The 19237-nt window shown below is 33.6% G+C and overlaps 1 protein-coding gene across 5 annotated transcripts in view; it reads left to right on the top strand.

Moving 5' to 3' along the window:
* Nucleotides 1-19237, top strand: part of Cka (Connector of kinase to AP-1) — a 570985-nt gene that overhangs the window by 301019 nt on the left and 250729 nt on the right. For all 5 annotated transcript variants that reach the window (XM_090399493.1, XM_090399496.1, XM_090399494.1 and 2 more), the window contains one exon: nt 18813-18871. In XM_090399493.1, coding sequence (XP_090255619.1) covers nt 18813-18871 — 59 coding nt within the window. The remainder of the gene's footprint in view (nt 1-18812; nt 18872-19237) is intronic.

The following is a 19237-nucleotide window of genomic DNA, read 5'->3' as shown; positions in this document are numbered from 1 at the left end:
TAGGCGATCTTCACTAGAATAGAGTGCATGTTTGTTTGTTTTTGTTTTTTTTATGGGTGGGGGAGTTGAGGTTTTGAGATTTTGGCATCCTTGGACATGGGAATGATTCCTGGTGAAAGCACTCCATTCCGAAGGAACAAATTGTGTCAGGTGTAGTTTGGACAGTAGTTGTGTTATGAATAATAGGTCCTGTTTAGATAACTAACTGGTGATGCACATCTTTGATGTTGCTGTGAAGGCCATGAATGTTGGTAAACTGGATGCAATTTTTTTTTTTTTTTATAATACAATCTGCAATTAAACTAGTTCTACAGACTGCATATCAGTGGTTTGGAGGAACAGTTAAATAGATAACTTGCATGCATACATGTAGAAATACCAGTTTGCTGTAACCATGCTCTAGGTCACACTGCATATTATCATACCTGCCCCTTCCTCCAATCACAGTCTACAAACAGAAAAGCTTCTTGGTTCATAAGCATTGGATTCAGTCCTATGTACTGTCTAGTGGCAGCCTTTAAAGCACTACTTTACTGATATGCTCTCAAATTGGGGAATGTCTCGTCCTAAATGCGTGATTGACATGTCATTGAGGAATGTCACCTACATTGCATGTGAGGTGTAGGGAAAATAGAAACTTTCTTTCCTCAACACAAAACATGGAAGGCAGTGGTTTTTACTGTTAATGAAAAACATCTATCTAGTTTCCATTTCCTTAAGCTAAAGAAGACATGCCTGTGAGGTAGATGGTACTCACCAGGTGGACCAGAACTCCATTTATGTAACCAGGCTACACTGCCACAAGGCAATGTTGGCTTATCTGGAAAAGGCTATATATCACTTCTAAGGTGATGGAAGAATATAAATAATATTAATTAATACAATATGCTCTCATGGAATTGGGATGTGGGCTACATATAACTTCACAAGCAGTGCAGAATGTTTCTTAGTTAGAAATCTTAGTTTCTTATCTCATACGTAAAATGCAATAACACTGTATTACATGGTGTTGAGATGTGGGGGTTAATCTGTTATTTATTCCACATGTTCGCAAAAAGGAATTCCATTCCCCACTAATCTGTCTCTAAAGTACTCTTGTAACTAATACTATTAAAGAAGTGTTGTTATGCAAATTCCTTGAACATATCCTTATATAAGTGTATTATTATTTAGTATTTCTGTAACAGTTGGCTTGCATCAAGGGTCAGCATTAAGTCCGTTTCTGTTTGATATGGTGATGGAGGTGGTAACAGAGGAGGTGAGAGAAGATGCGCCTTGGACAATGTTGTATGCAGATGACATCTTGTTGTGTGTTGCTTCAAGAGAAGAAGCGGGAACTAAACTGGAAAGATGGAGAAAAGTACTGGAAGAGAGAGGTATGAGACTGAGCAGAAGTAAGACAGAGTATATGTGTTGCGCAGTCGGTGGCGGCCAGGAGACAGATCTGGAGCTGGAAGGAAATGTCATCAGGAAGGTGAGAGACTTTAGATACTTAGGTTCAACAGTGGAAGAAGGAGGAGCTGAGAAGGAAGTGGAATGCAAGATACAAGTGGGTTGGAGGAACTGGAGGGAGATGGCTGGAGTGTTATGCGATAAGAGGGTGCCGATCAATCTGAAAGGCAAAATTTATAGGACAGTAGTGAGGCCAGCTATGACATATGCTATAGAAACTGTAGCCCTGAGGAAAAATAACATCAGCGGGATGGAAGTAGCAGAGATGAGAATGCTTAGGCAGATGTGCGGTGTGACCAGAAAGGATCGTCTGAGAAATGACGATGTCAAGGGAACAGTGAAAGTTACGAACTTAGGAGCAAAAATACAGGAGGCAAGGTTGAGGTGGTTTGGTCATGTGATGAGGAGGGAGGACGAATATGTGGGAAGAAGGGTCATGCAGATGGATGTGCAAGGAAGGCGGAAGCGTGGGCGGCCAAAGAAGAGATGGAGGGAGCTGGTAGAAGAGGACTTGAAGATGAAGAACTTGGATGTGGTGACAGCCCAAGACAGGAAGGTGTGGAGGAGACTCATTACAAACAGTGACCCCACTTAAGTGGGAGAAGCTGCAGAAGAAGAAGAAGATTATTTAGTATTTCTGTAATTCTTGATCCACATAAAAAGGAACAAAAGTGCAGTAGAACATGCATTTTATTTGTTTATTATCTACTGCTAGCAAGATAGGAACCTATCACATGGCAACCGTTTTTAAATTGGTAAACTAATTGTTGTAATGTACCTTGTATAATATAAGTATAATATTAAAATATCAATGTACGTTGTATTCCTGTTATTGTATTTGAGTACAAAATATTGGTAATTTCATTAAATTATTACTGTGGCTATGTAATTTTGTTGTTTTATAGTTATTCCACAGATCCCTTTAAAGATTAGACTTACTGTGTAATTTTATTGTATTGTAGCATAAGCTATATTGCTAAGCACTTATTATAATGGAAGAGATACCAAAGCAACTCTGCCATGATTTTTTCCATTCGAAAGAGTGGTTTAGAGAAATCAATACAAGTCATATATATATATATATATATATATATATATATATATATATGAGCCTCCGTAGCTTAGTCAGTATAGACGAAGCCCTTTGGTTGGAAAGACCTGAGTTCGATTCCCATCAGTGATGTGAGGAACCTTTATCTGGTCTGTTGTGTGTGTGTACACACACACACACACACACACATATATATAACATCATGTACTGTTTATATGCTGTTATTTTTGTATGTTTTAGGAATGGTTATGTTTGGATTCATGCATTCATCATCCATGTTATCTTTGGGATATTTGTAATTTTGATATGTCAGTTTCTTTTGTATGTAATACAGTGAATCCAAGGTATATGAAGCAGTTAATTTGTTACCAAATTTTATTTTTAGTGATATTTTATTTCTGACTGAGATGGTCCTTTAAACTCATGATTCACAAGAAGTAGTTCACTTCTTGCTATCAAGCAAAAAGTGAATTATTTGGTCATGAGCAAACAAAAGGGTATTAAGTATAATACTATTCCACGATCTAGTTTAAATGCTCGTATTATAGTTTTCTTCCATTTCTTTAATATTTCATCTTTCTTCTTTAACTTTGATCAGTCCACTCCTAGAACAAAAGTTTTTTTTTTTTTTTTTCACATTCTATTTTTAGCTTTTCTTAACCATTACATTCCAGCAATCCTGATAATTTCATATTGCCATCTCTTTCCCTTTGCCTACTGCCATCCATTGCTCTGTTCTGGCCTTCTTGTGTTGTTATATCTAGCTGTCCAGTCCATCTCCATTTTGAATGCATAATTAACTTATAATGTCTTGTACACCTGTTCTAGATCTTATCTTATCAATGCCATATGTAATTGCAGGTAAGACACTGATCAAATACTTATGGTAATATCACCTTTGAGGATAACTTTCATCCTCCCAAAAGCCATCCAACCTAGTTGTATCCTTTTTATTTCTTCTGTTTTTACATCTTTCATTTTTATGATTTGTCTCAGATACACATCTGAATCTGTCTTTACAATTCTCGATCTTCCAGTATAGTTCTTTTTTGGTGGTAAATCATTCATCTTTAGTTTTATTTTATTTTCCTTAATTTTATTTATAGATCTTCTACTAACAGAACTGTCATCAACAAAATATGTGTCAGAATCTTTCTGTTAATTTTAATCCCCCATTCTTTCAGTTCAGTTCATGAAAAACCTCCTCTTAGGCAAGTGAAAAGATTGGAGATATTGCATCTCCCTCTCTTATTTTTCTGTTTGTTAGAAACGTTTCACTTTTCTTGTACAGTTTAATAACAGGGATAGCATGAATATATGTATATTTCAAAGTTTCTATCTGTGTTTCTTCTTTTCCTTGTTGTAAAAGTGATGCTAGGATAGCTGAAGGTTGGATGGAGTAAAATGCTTTTTTCAAAGTCCACAAAGGCAAATCAGAGTGGTTTATATATTTTTTTGTCTTTTCTATAATTTACCTAAGAGTATGGATATGATCAGTGATACTGTAATTACTTCTGAACCTTGCCTGCTCCTCTGATTATATATACTCGAGCTATTGCATTATTTTGTTATTTCTTACTTTAGTACTGCTGGTAATAAACTAATGGGCCTATAATTTTGATATTTGGTACTAGTGAAATTATTATTATTAATGCAGAGCCCCATGCTTAGGGATTTTTCTCTTTTTTACACGAAGTGTGAACGAGGAGGAGTATTATAATCATAGCTGAAGAACTTCAACCAGTAAACAATAAAAGTTAAGGAGGATTGTAGATCAAAGGAATATGGTTCATTTGTGGCTGTCTAGTGTGAGATGGAGACCAATAAGACAAAATATACTGTTGATTGTTACTATAGACCTAGGGATCAAGAGGAAGATATGGATGCCATGCATCATCCACTTAACACAATGAATGCAGGCCAGGCAATTATCATCGAACTTCAACTATAGGAATATCAATTGCAAGGAGGAAAAAGCATGTGGCAAGATGGAAATGCAATTTGTAAGGGATAATTACCTTAAACAGGCCTTTATGGAAAGGACCTAGGGTTTGACAGTATTGGGTCTGGCAACAGCATTAGAATATCTGTTTGTAACTATAGTAGCAACTCTACCTCCAATCACTGGGGAACATGACCATACAGTCTTGTTCTGGGAGAATACTCAACATGCGAATTTTCAGTCAAGCTGGCAATTATGGCAGCTTGACTGATGTTGTGTCTGTGGGTTCTCATCCTCTTTGCCCTTGCCAATTTTTTTAATGTAATATTTTGAAAAACAAGCTCTTGACTCGGTCACTCTTAAACCTTCTATCTGGTTAAGATATGTTGACACGTTCTCCATTTGGCCTCGGTGGTCTTCACTCTAGAATCCAATCTCTCAACAGTATGGTATTTTTATAACGCTATCCAATTTAGAAGTTAAAGAGGATATTAAGTCTGAAGTAGATGGTTCATTTGAGGTTGTCTGGTATGAGATAGAAGTATTAGGACAAAATATGCTAATTGGTACTACTATAGACCAAGAGTCCACAGGAAGATATAAATGCTACATATCGGCAAATCAGCACAATGAGTGTAGGCCAAACCATTATAATGGGAGACTTCAACTATGGAGACATTGATTGCAAGAGGAAAGGGAACATGGCAAAATAAAAGCAGGATTTATACAGTTGCTAAGGGATAATTACATGAAACATGTTATAGGAGGAGCAAGGGGTTTGAGGGTTGGATCTGATAGTAACATCAGAAGATGCATCAATAACAAGGTAGACACTGCCTCCAACTGGGGAGAGTGACCATGCAGTCTTGTTCTGGGAAGTTGCCAAACACATGGATTTCTCTGTCAAGAAAGGATTTATGTTTAACTACAAAGCTGGTGATTATGAGAGACTCAGGAGTCATCTTGGAACAGTGCCATAGCTTGAAAAGCTACAAGGAAAGAATGTCAGTAGTTCATGGCAAGTGGTCAGAGATTGCTTGAGAGTAGCAGTATCAGACTGCATATCCAAAGTCAGGAGGATAAACCAAGTTGGAATTAAGTGGATGAGTAGGGATACAAAGTAAGAGCTGCAAATAAAGAAAACATTCTGGAGGAAATATTTAAAAAAGAGTGATCAGCATGCTCCTTAGCAGTACAAAGTGCAAGCAAGAAGGGTGACTAGTATGGCAAGGAAGGGCAAATCAGATTATGAGAGAGACTTTAAATAATGCTCACGGTTAGGAAAGTGACTGAACCAAATGAAATAGTTGATTTGCTGAGGAATCGTTTTGCAAAGATATCATCCAGGTGGTGGTTTTACAGTTGCTGATGTTACAGAGATGCATATCAACATTGAGGTAGATGAACAGGAAGTGTTCAGCATATTAAAAAAAATATGAATGTGAACACAGCAGTGGACTAGATGACATATCAGCCCGTGTACTATGTGAATGTGCAAGAGAATTGGCATTGCCTCTGATGAAGTGGTTCAATCTAAGTGTCAGCTCTGGCAGAATTCCAAGGAAATGTAAGATAGTACCATTGCATAAAGGTGGCTCTAAGACAGAGGGAAGCAAAGTACAGACCAATTAATATACTAGGATTATTTTTATGGCATTGGAAAAGTTGGTGAAAGGTAAAATACAACAGTGGGTGGACAGGGATGCATTACTATATCGTGGGTAGCATGGCTTTGTAAAAGGTTCTATCTTGATAACTTATACACATTTTATAATAAAGTGACAGCATATTGGATAAAGGTAATGCCTACACCATGATACCACTCGACTTTGCCAAGGCATTTGACAGAATACCACATGGAAAACTATTACAAAGACTGCAGAGGATGGGAATGGATATGAAGCTAGTAGCATGGGGGGGGGGGATATGGACAGTCACCAGAGAGTAGTATATGATGGAGTGGAGTCTAGGAGAATGATGGTGACTAGTGGAGTACCTCAGGGTTCAGTACTAGGGCAAACTTTTTAATTTATATATCAATGACATAGGAAAAGATTTAAGAGGGGATATTTAGTTGTTTGATGATGATGCAAAACTGGAGAGAGCAATAGTTGATATAGGTGATGCAGATATTATCCTGCAGCATGTTTTGAATAAATTGGGCAAAGGATAATGATTGTCAGTTTACTGTTGTAAAATGTAAGGTTATGCACTTTGGGTTGAAAAGGTTGCATATGATGTATCATATTGATGGTATTGGTTTGTAGGAAATTAATGAGGCTAGGGACTTGCTGATAGTGGTGGACAAGGAGTTAAAGTTCTGAGGGCATATTGCAAAATTTGGTAAAATAGCTCAATGAATTGCTTGGATGTTGAAAAACACATTAACAAGATAAGGAAGTTGTTATCCTTCTTTATAAGGCTATGATTTGGCCAATTGACTACTGCGCACAGATTTTGTCAGCTGAGTTTCTTTGGAACCAGGAGGTGGTCGAAAAAATTTGGAGACGAGTGAACAAGGTGACAGGTCTGTGGAATTCTCCATACGAGGATAGGTTAAAGGTTTGTGGGTTAGAAAGTTTAGCTTATAGGTAGAAAAGAGGGGGGACATGATAGAAACTTTTAAGATATTAAAGGGGTTTCATTAAATTCATGCCAGTGAATTTTTCAATATATGACAAATAGTCCGAGAACTAGGGGCAATCCGTGGAAGTGTAAGGGTGTGCAGACCAGATTTTTTGCATGGAGAGTGGTGAGTGAGTAGAATGGATTCAAGAAGAGGTATGATAGCATTTGTATGTTGGCTGATTTGGGTCTCCTGCAGTAAGTCTCTGGACTCCATGGAGATGCCGTAAATGATAATAATCTTTACCGATGGGGCTTTCATATATTGGATTAGAATAGTTTTTGCTGTGGTCTTGCATGATGGTTGCAGGAGGGATTTGTGAGGATGTATGTAGTATTTTGTTTATTTTACATTGACTACAACCTATCGAAATTAAATAGTACAGCACAGACAGACTCAAACTGACCAAAGATTTATCTAAATCTAAATCACTTTCCTCTAGTCGCAGACAACTCTCCCTCTTTTATAAAAAAAATTCATTGAACTTTAAAATTTAAATAAATAATAAAGTTTTACCTTGACAGATTGTGATATTATGGTTAGAATTCTTTGTTCACCACTGTACCTAGCTAGTTACATGAGTGGTTTGTTTGACATTGAGATCATAATTGTAGAGAACTTTGGTTATCTTTTCTGATGTTCACTGAATATGAATATGGTGACAGTGATCATACTGCTCTTCCTTGGGAAGTATCTACTTGTATTGATGCTCCGATTAAATCAGGCTACATGCTGAATTACAAAGCTGGAAATTATAATCAACTTAGAAGAATACTATCTTTGGTCCCATGGTATCAGTTACTGAATGGAAAAAATGTCAGCAATGCATGGGAATCTTTGAAAAAGTGCTTGAATGAGGCAGTATCTGAATGTATCCCTGGTGTTCGAAGAATAAATAGGTTGGGAGTGAAATGGATGTGCAGCCTTATTAAGCTAGAGATCTACAAGAAGAAGTTGATGTGGAAAGAATATCGTGAGAATAAGAGTGAGAGGAGTTATGAAATATATAAAGCTCAGGCCAGAAAAGTAACGATATTGTGAGAAAAGCTAAAATGGAGTATGAAAAGAAATTGGCCATGCAAGCTAAATGCATTAAGGAGTGCCCACTTTGCTAAGATGGTGTATGTAGGTGTATGTAGCATGGTGCTACTGCTACGTTGGATGAAGAGCTACAGGTTCATGAAAATGAGGTTGAAGAGCTCTTGCATAACCTGGATAAGAATTTGTCAGTAGGGACAGATGGAATATCTGCCCGTTTGTTAAAGGAATGTTCAGCTGAATTGGCTAGGCCTTTCACATATTTGTATAACTTGCGTCTCAGCTCAGGAATGATACCACAGGAATGGAAGGAATGTATGATAGTTCCATTGCACAAGGTGCAAAAACTGATGTGTCTAACTACCGACCTATTAGTATCTCTGGTGTGGTAGGGAAGATTTTAGCGAAGTTGGTAAGAACTCGCATACTGAAATGGGTAGACAAGCATTCTATACTATGCAGGGAACAGCATGGGTTTACTAAAGGAAGGTCATTTTTTAGCAATTTGCTCATATTTTATAACAGTGTTATGGCCGAGTTGGATAAAGGGAATGCATACACTTTGATAATGTTGGAAATCCTCAAGTTGCATTCTACAGAAAAGCAATGGTATGGTATGGTGTGATAGTTTGAAGGCTGACTGATTTCTCTTATATAGGACGGAGTGTGAATATACTGCTTGCTTTCATAATGTTGAGTGGGTTCCAGATGTTTCAAACCGTTTCCAGAGACAGTATAGGATGGGTTTACACATATGACATCTATTCAAGAGTATGGCAGTGGTTCAGCTGAGGGAGAAGTTGCCTTCTCAACTTGGAGGCATCAATCCATACTATTAAGGATTCTTTGATGTCCCCCCACCCTCTCTCTCTCTCTCTCTCTCTCTCTCTCTCGAAAGAGCAGAGATATAGCCCATGACCTACTGTTAGATAAGTAGGAAATAATTCACTTTGGTTGATTTAGTTATATGTACAAGAGTTGTAAGAGAAGGCTGACCCTCTCTGTAGATGATGTTACAATGATATCTTCTGGACATTAGAGAGGTGGAAGAAGGAAGAGCAGGCATTGTTGTTATGGCCAGAGACCAGAAGGCCTGAATACTGTTTGAACAGAAGCAAGTTTCTACATTTGACCCTTCCAAAGTTGAGTTTGGAGTTTTTGATTTTTTTATACATTTGCAGGCTAAATTATAAGCTAGGATTTTTGACAAAGTATAGAAAAGATGTTTGCCAGCTCAGTGGAACATGTCTCTGAAAACCAGTTACAGAAGAGAAACTGTATATATCTATGAGAAAGGGGAAGAAACTTTAAGGAGAGGGGCTCATCTGTTAAGTATTTTTTTTTTTTTTTCCTTTCAGTAACAAATTTATTATTATTATTATTATTATTGTAAATGAATTGTTCTAAATAGTTTGCTAAATTATTTTATTTGGGCAGGGGAGGTACTTCCATAACAATTCGTTGACAAATATTCATTAACAGTTCAAACACAATCTAAATATGATTTAGATTGTGTTTCCCCTACTTTTTCTAAATGTACTGTATAGCATTTCTTCAACTGGGAAGTTTCCTTTGAACAAAAAGACTGATTAAATTCATAATTTTTCAAACTTTGTTGGAGACCTATTGCTTTTTTTAATTGATTTTTTAATTTGAATGGTGGTAGGGACAGCACAGTACTTAACTGCATTTTGTTTTATCTGTAAATGACAATTCACATGTGCTTCAGTTTGTACTAAATTACTCCTAACACAGTTTAAAATTAGTATCTATGAGTCTCAAAATACACCATCTTTCTCCTAAGTATGGAACTGCTCATCCTTTTTTGGAAGAGTTTCTTGTACACCACCCAAAATATTAGAATGACATTCTACAAGTTCTAGATTTGAGACTTATATAGGGCCATCAGGTGTATGTGTGAGAAGCAGTGCCTTGAGCAGAAAAGGATACAAGTAGTTTTTGGAGGTTGCTAGGGAAAGCTTATGCCAACCATAGAAGAGAAATCTGATCTTGTCTTGAAATGTTGATGTTATCAAATACAAGGGGAGGTAAAGTGAAATTTCAAACTTCTGAAACACCAAATTTGTAGCAATAGGCCACACAGTGAGAGTTTGGAGTTGTCTTCACTGGAAAGGTTTGTAGTTAAGATTTTTTGTTTTTTAACTGTTCTAATCAGTTGGTCCTGAAATAAGTTTTGGTGTGTAGAGTTTATTCTTTATGTAATCCAGCATGGATGGGCCTAAAACTATAAGATAAACCTCTGGGATGGTTAGGAAATCATTCTCTTTCCACCCATTCATCTCTTACAAAAATTGAACAGCCCAAGTTTATTATGCAAGTTTTTCAGATGGTTAAGTTATGACATAAGGTATTCTTATAACCTGTGAAAATCCCTGTCTTTATTGTTTATTATTACCTCTGTTAAGAAAGATAAGCTTTCCACTTGTATTTTGCATTTATCTTCTGAAATATAAAATATTACTTCCATCTGAAAGTACAACTGTTTAGTAAATTTTTTCTCCCAAACCCTGTTTTGAAATCACCAAACATATCTAGCAATCTAGTGATTCTGAACAACTACACTTACAGAGATTACATTTACTCTAATCTCTTATCATACAACTTATAAACAGTGGATAAAGGAACACCCTAATGCAATTAAGGAGTTCTTAGTTTCTTTCTACTTCATAAAAATGACTGCACAGTGGTTTTGGGAATTTCTTTGACATCCTCCATACAAGGTTTCTCAACTTTGCAATTTTTTTTTTTTTTTAAATTGGTTATACCTCTACTTAATACGTTTATCATCAGATGGATTATTCGGATAAATTCTCTTAACATGTCATTACAGCAAGAATCATGCATTCAAATTTTCCATACCATAAAATGCAGAGCCTTCTACACATCAGGTGGAATGAGATCAACATATGTGAAACTTTGAACGGGTTGTTATTTTTTATAATTTTTTATATATATATTTATATTCCCTCTATTTTTATATATATAGTATATTAACTATTTTCTCTATTTAGTCTACCGGCTGTGCCTTTGTTAATAATTATACTATATACTTATGAGGTGATTTATTATATAAATCTCTTTTACTAACAATTATTTTTATTTTGACTCCGAGTGTCCCTATATGTTATTATATTTGCACAAAGAGTTCACTCCAATTGGTGCAATGACTTTAACTCACTCTTTCAGAATCCAACTAATCATTGACTCAATACCAAGTACAAAATAAACACATTTAATAAAACTAAAACAATATATATACACTTCTAGTAATAATACATAACTATAACTACAGATTATATGGATCCAAGGCCTTATTTAAAAATATAAACTTACTCTTAAGACTGAACACTTTTTCTTTCACAATCACAAAAAAAATGTTCATAGTCTTTTTCTCTTTCTGTTAAGGCTCTTTTCCAGAAGTTACAAGGTTTTCTGTACTTCATTTTCAGGATCCTTTTCATCAATCAATGTAACATACATAAAGTCTTCTTGACTATATCCTGTTTTCCTTTTAGTAATAATACTCATCAGATCAGGCACCTTTAATACCTAAAAATCTTCTTAATCAATATATTTTCTAAACTTTCACTTTCAGGCATTCTTAATACTTATAAAACTTCCTTATCAATATTTTCTCTAAGAAAAACATTCACTTTAGAATGTAAGCAACAAGTTCTCCTTTCATTCACAATACTAAATTGACAGTCTTAATTTATTTCTCCTTGAAACCTAATATTTCCACTATTCCCTTTTCGGAATACACTATAAAATATCTTCCGACTGCCACACACAAAAACAAATATCAAGTTTCTTCTAACTTGAATATTTACCGACCAATTTATATAAAACTTATAGTTTCAAGACTTCCCTTTTATTCGTTACTTATTCCTGCTTGAAACCTATTATTTTCACTATTCCCTTTTCGGAATACATTATGAAAATTCTTTTGGCTGCCGCACACAAAAAATCAAGTTCCTTCCAACTTGAATATTCCTCGGCCAGTGTTCTAAAAACTTTCCGAACGCTCTCTTGTTTACAACTGTAACTTGGATACGCAACGCTTTCCTTGTCAGCTGTCAATCACACATCAAGTTCTCTCCGGGAGCATGCGCACTTCACAAAAGTCAGAAACTATGCACTGCAATAAAATGGTTGACTCGCTGTATCCATCAGCGCTAAAGAAAGTCTTTCACAAACAAAAAATTCAACATTTTAAAATACAACAAACTTTCTTATAAGTAACACAAATAATCAGTTTAGTAAGTACTTCAATATTTTTACTTCTTTATATATTACCTCTAATATAACATTTTCATAACGAGCACATCACAAGTGCAGACACTGCGTGTATGAAAACAAAAACTAACAAGCATAATTAATACGTAAAAATATTCAGAATTTTTAATATGATTATTTTTACATCAGTTTCATTTTTCTGTGAAAAAAAATTTTTTTTTTAAAAAAAATTTTTATATTTAACCTACATCTAAACAAAACTTTAATATTTATTTCTAAATCTTAAAATATAACGTGATTCTTGCTAATCATTATGTATACCTTCTGAATCACTAGTTTCAGAATCATCTGACACTAAAGATAATTCTGAACTTTCTTCTTCCAAATTAGTATACTTAAAAATTTCATTTTTATACCTTTCAAACACTTCATTTAAACTATTGAATTATGTCCTAAATCTATAGTATCATCACTATCAGAATCAATTTCTACGGGTTTTTGAGATTCTATAAGTTTCTGGGATTCCTTATCCTTACTAACTAAATTTGAAGTATCTTTAACTTCCCTTTTCTTATTTAATCCTATATTTATCAACCTATGAAATTCCGCTATACTTTCATCAATGTTAGAATCAATTTGATTATCATTATTCCTACATTGTACATCATCTGAAACATGTGTCTTAGGATTTCTAAATTTTCTTGCATTATGGTTCATTTTACCAAAGTTTAATTTTTTCTTTCGCTGCATATTTGAATTATGAATATTAGATCTATTCCCTTTCCTATCATTTAACCTTGAATAAGATTCACAATTAGTATTTGGAAAACTACATTCATCCTTCAATATTTTATTCATATTATCACCTAAAGTAACTAAATTTTTATTTCCCAAAAAGTACCTTTTTAATCTATCAGAATGTACATTTAAAATTTTACTAGGATTATTGACATCTTGAATTCTAAAATTTACAGGAGAAAAATTGTCTAAAATTCTAAATGGACCTAAGGCTTTTCTTCCTAATTTCCCAACTCTTTTAATACTAGATTTATCATCTAACAATACTAAATCACCTGGTACAAAAGACTTATACTTTCTAAAACGATTTATATACTGTCTAGTTTTCTGAGAACTTATTTCCTTATTCACTTTATGAATAACATGAATTTTATACTTTTCCTCATCTTGATTAAATTGGTTATTCCTAGACAAATCATCAATATCAGATTCTAGAGATCTAGATAAGTAATCAGCAACTATATTTCTTTTTCCTGGAATATAAGTCGCATCAATATTATATTCCTGCAGTTCCAGTGCCCACCTAGTTATACGTTGATTTTTATCCTTCATAGTACTTAGGAATGACAGAGGCTGGTGATCAGATCTTATTTGAATAGGTTGTCCTAACAATAAGTATCTAAATTTTCTCAATGGAAAAATTATTGCTAGTGCTTCCTTCTCTATGGTTGAATAATTCAACTCTGGACCTGATAATTTTCTGCTTATAAACGCTATTGGCTTAAAATCTTCTCCTTCCTTTTGTTCTAGTACAGCAGCAATGCAATCATTTGAAGCATCAGCAGAAAGATAAAATACTTCACCAAACTTAGGATAAATGAGGACTGGAGCTTTAGTCGATGCCAGTTTTAGTTTGTCAAATGCTTCTTGTTGAGCTTCACCCCAATTGAATTTAAAACCTTTCCTTGTCAAACACACTATGGGTTTTAATAGTTGTGAACAATTTGGAATAAATTTCCTATAGAAATTTAACATGCCAATAAATCTGCGAACTTGTCTAACTGCTTTAGGAGGTTTAGCTGATAATATGCCTTCTACATTTAACTGAGTTGGCATAATTCCCTTGCTATTTATTTTATGACCTAAATACTGAACTTCTTTTAAGAAAAATTGGCAATTTGAACACTTTAGAGATAGATTTGCCTCATCTAATCTCTTTAAGACATTCCATAGAATTTTACAATGGTTTTCTATATCCTTTGAATAAATTAGAAGATCATCCTGAAAACAGATGACTCCATTTCCCAACATATCTGATAAGACAGAATTCATTAAAGACTGGAATGACATAGCAGAATTTCTTGCACCTTGTGGTAATCTACATAATTGATATTTCTGCCATCTGGTAGTAAATGCGAAGTATTTTCTGTCTTCCTTCTTCAAAGGAATTTGAAAGTAGCCAGAGTTTAAATCCAGCTTTGTAAAATATTGTGCTCCTTCCAAGCATATCAATAATTCCTCAATTTTACACAGAGGGAAATCAATAGGTTTTGTAACCTTATTGATGGCTCTCAAGTCTAAAACAAATCTCAGCCTTCCATTTGGCTTTTCAATTAAGATAAATGGACTGTTCCACTGAGAATTTGACTTCTCAATTATTCCTGCCCTTTCATATTCCTGTAGTAGTTTCTGGCAACGCTCCATATATTTCAGTGGAGTCTGATATTGTCTAATATAAATAGGAGATTGAGTACAAATCTGTGCTGAATGTTCTACTGCATTAGTGCAAGACATTGAAACAATATCTTCTGTGAAAACACCAGAGAAAAATTCAAAGGCAGATTTAAAAAACTTCAGAATTCTATCCCTTTCTTCATTAGTAATTGCTGATTTCATTGAACTCTGCACCAAATTCTCCTTAAACTCTTGAATATTTTTCTTCTCATCTTTCTTTAGAGTGTCAATATTAAATACTTGATCAATATCATTAGTATCTAGAAAAACTTCAGGAGACTGCTCTAATTTTCCACTGTCACCTGATTTCCTGTCCAAACAGCATTCTATTCCACACAATGATACTGTATTATCAACAAAATTACACACAAACCCATGACGTTTCAGAAAATCAATTCCAAATATTATTTGTACATTTGGATTTGAAGATTCTGGAAGAACAATTAATGGATGAGAAACTTTCAATGGAAAACAAGGAATTGAAATAAAGACATTGATTTGCTTATAAGCTGAAATTTCAGATTCAAATATTCCTTTTAATTTAATTGGATTGCTTAAAACTGAAATATCATTTGGAATTAGAGATTTAATTTTGTTAAATAAGCTATAAGAAATGAGTGAAATATGTGCACCTGTGTCAAGTAAGATATCACAAGGTACATCTTCAATAAATCCTTGTAATACTGTTAAAGGATTACTTTCATTAGCATAAGGAGCTAATGCTACATCAAACTTTCTTTTATGGTTAGAGCTGTCTTTGGCTTTACCCATGTTTAGTGAATAGTTTGACATTTCTGTCCTTGCCAGTATGATATTGGAATAATAACTAATTCCAGATTTACTTTTATTCTCTGATTTCTTATTTTGAAAACAAGATCTATCTCTAACATAACAATCTTTAGCAAAATGACCCTGTTTATTACATCTAAAACATTTTGGAATGTATCTCCTATGAGATGCTTTATTCCTATCAATGTCATCAGATTTACAAGAAAAAGATTGATTATCTGTAAGATTTTTTGACATTGACAAATCCGACATCATCTTAAACAGAAGTTCTTGTCCTTGTATTATGGGTCTCTGTTGTCTTTCTATCTCTTCACTCAGAAATGTTTTCAGTTCCTCATATTTTTCCAAATCATGTAATTTTACCCTGGAATCAGATTCTGGAATATCCTTAGTAAAATTCACAGAAGTTTCCTTAGACTTTTTCTTTTTATTTGCAGCTTTACCCTTTTGAAGCTTTTCTTCTCTCATTTTATCAGTACCCACAATGCTAGAAGAATGAGTTTGATTATGCTGAAAAGAATTTACGTGCTTATTGCTTGAGGAATGAAAAATATCTCTAAATCTTTCTTCCTTTTCTTTAACAAGTTCAAAACATTGTTCAAGATTTCTAACTTTTTTCTTATATGCTGTTTCTTTTAAATTATCCTTAAGGCCAAGCCTAAATTGATTAAAGAGCAACCATTCTAAAGAGGATTTCTCTTCAGATGAAATATTGAATCCATGAGCAATGATCCACAATCTATGATAATATTCAGAAACAGATTCCTTATTACCTTGGATACACTGCTGAATCTTCCAAATGTTAGGCCCTAATTCTCTTACATTTGAAAATTCTGATATTAGCAAACTTTTAAAGGTTGCATAATTGTCAGTATCTCTTAGTAAAGGAGATGTGTTTAAGAATGTTTTTGCTTTTCCCAACAATTTATTACGAAGTATAATTAACAAGTGAAAATCTGACCAATTTCCTAAATCTTTAATTTTTTCTGCATATCTAAAAAATGTTTCTATGCTTTCACTACTATCACCTGAGAAAGAAGGTATTACTAAGGTTGGATTTATTAACCTAAAAAATTCTTCATCATTAACTGAAGGAACTTTACTACTAATATTACTATTTTCTGTAGCCATTTTTTTTTTTTTTTTTTTTTTTTTTTTTTTTTTTTTTTTTTTTTTTGAGTCAAGATTTGCCTTTTGGATTCTAAAATAGCTTTGTCATAACCAATTATCCTGTCGGCTGCGCCATTGTTATTTTTTATAATTTTTTATATATATTTATATTCCCTCTGTTTTTATATATGTAGTATATTAACTATTTTCTCTATTTAGTCTACCGGCTGTGCCTTTGTTAATAATTATACTATATACTTATGAGGTGATTTATTATATAAATCTCTTTTACTAACAATTATTTTTATTTTGACTCCGAGTGTCCCTATATGTTATTATATTTGCACAAAGAGTTCACTCCAATTGGTGCAATGACTTTAACTCACTCTTTCAGAATCCAACTAATCATTGACTCAATACCAAGTACAAAATAAACACATTTAATAAAACTAAAACAATATATATACACTTCTAGTAATAATACATAACTATAACTACAGATTATATGGATCCAAGGCCTTATTTAAAAATATAAACTTACTCTTAAGACTGAACACTTTTTCTTTCACAATCACAAAGAAAATGTTCATAGTCTTTTTCTCTTTCTGTTAAGGCTCTTTTCCAGAAGTTACAAGGTTCTGTACTTCATTTTCAGGATCCTTTTCATCAATCAATGTAACATACATAAAGTCTTCTTGACTATATCCTGTTTTCCTTTTAGTAGTAATACTCATCAGATCAGGCACCTTTAATACCTAAAAATCTTCTTAATCAATATATTTTCTAAACTTTCACTTTCAGGCATTCTTAATACTTATAAAACTTCCTTATCAATATTTTCTCTAAGAAAAACATTCACTTTAGAATGTAAGCAACAAGTTCTCCTTTCATTCACAATACTAAATTGACAGTCTTAACTTATTTGACCATAAAAACTTAGTTTCAAGATTTCCTTTTATTCATTACTTATTTCTCCTTGAAACATAATATTTCCACTATTCCCTTTTCGGAATACACTATAAAATATCTTCCGACTGCCACACACAAAAACAAATATCAAGTTTCTTCTAACTTGAATATTTACCGGCCAATTTGTATAAAACTTATAGTTTCAAGACTTCCCTTTTATTCGTTACTTATTCCTGCTTGAAACCTATTATTTTCACTATTCCCTTTTCGGAATACATTATGAAAATTCTTTTGGCTGCCGCACACAAAAAATCAAGTTCCTTCCAACTTGAATATTCCTCGGCCAGTGTTCTAAAAACTTTCCGAACGCTCTCTTGTTTACAACTGTAACTTGGATACGCAACGCTTTCCTTGTCAGCTGTCAATCACACATCAAGTTCTCTCCGGGAGCATGCGCACTTCACAAAAGTCAGAAACTACGCACTGCAATAAAATGGTTGACTCGCTGTATCCATCAGCGCTAAAGAAAGTCTTTCACAAACAAAAAATTCAACATTTTAAAATACAACAAACTTTCTTATAAGTAACACAAATAATCAGTTTAGTAAGTACTTCAATATTTTTACTTCTTTATATATTACCTCTAATATAACATTTTCATAACGAGCACATCACAAGTGCAGACACTGCGTGTATGAAAACAAAAACTAACAAGCATAATTAATACGTAAAAATATTCAGAATTTTTAATATGATTATTTTTACAGGGTCTTGCTGAAATCTTATTAAAGAAAATTAAACAAAAATTATTTTAAAAAATTACAACTGCTTTTAATTAAAAATACAATTTAACATTGTTTTGTATAATAAATTTTTATAGTGAGTTACATGACTTGCAGCCTCCTAATATGTGACATTCTAATTATACCACTTTCTAAAACTTAAGCCCTGTCTATGAAAAATTATTCCATTCTTCGCTATTTAGAGTTTTTTTGATTATCAGAACATCTAACCTCTCTCTCTACTCTTAACATCCCATTATTCCATACAAAAGGATGATCTGATGTATGTTGTGTAATGCACTGTGTTAATTTTAATATATTTATACTACACTATTTTTTGTTGGATAGTATATATGGTTCATGTGATTCTTGTTACAATTGTAGATTTCATCTGCAAAAGAGGCATTTAGGAAGACCTGGAATGCCAAATACACATTAAGAAGGTAAACTGTATAAATTCTTTATTGAACACTTTTTGTAAATATATTTGGGAGTTAGCTGCTATACATATTGAGCAAAATCATTAATGAATGGCAAATAGTATATAATAGACATCACTATAGTGAACCCCCCACTCAAATGAAATGAGGTGCTGTAACAAACTAAAAAAACCCAGCCCAAGTTTCATCAAGTGATGCTGTTTGCAATAGCAATCTGAATTGCTTTACAAATGTCATCACAAAAATAACTGTTGGGAGTGATCCTGGGTGAAGTACTGTCTAAAATTAATTCTTGTTTTGTATTAAAAACTTGAAGAAATGAAAAAACTATAGCTGATATCAGTGATCAAAGGAAATGGCTGGAAATTG

The sequence above is a fragment of the Typopeltis vanoorti genome, chromosome 10, assembly GCF_054136105.1.
Source record: "Typopeltis vanoorti isolate ZY-2024b chromosome 10, IOZ_Tvanoo_1.0, whole genome shotgun sequence".
In the NCBI taxonomy this organism is placed as follows: Eukaryota; Metazoa; Arthropoda; class Arachnida; order Uropygi; family Thelyphonidae; genus Typopeltis; species Typopeltis vanoorti.
Note: the sequence above shows the minus strand (reverse complement) of the source record. Positions and strands in the feature narration are given on the sequence as shown.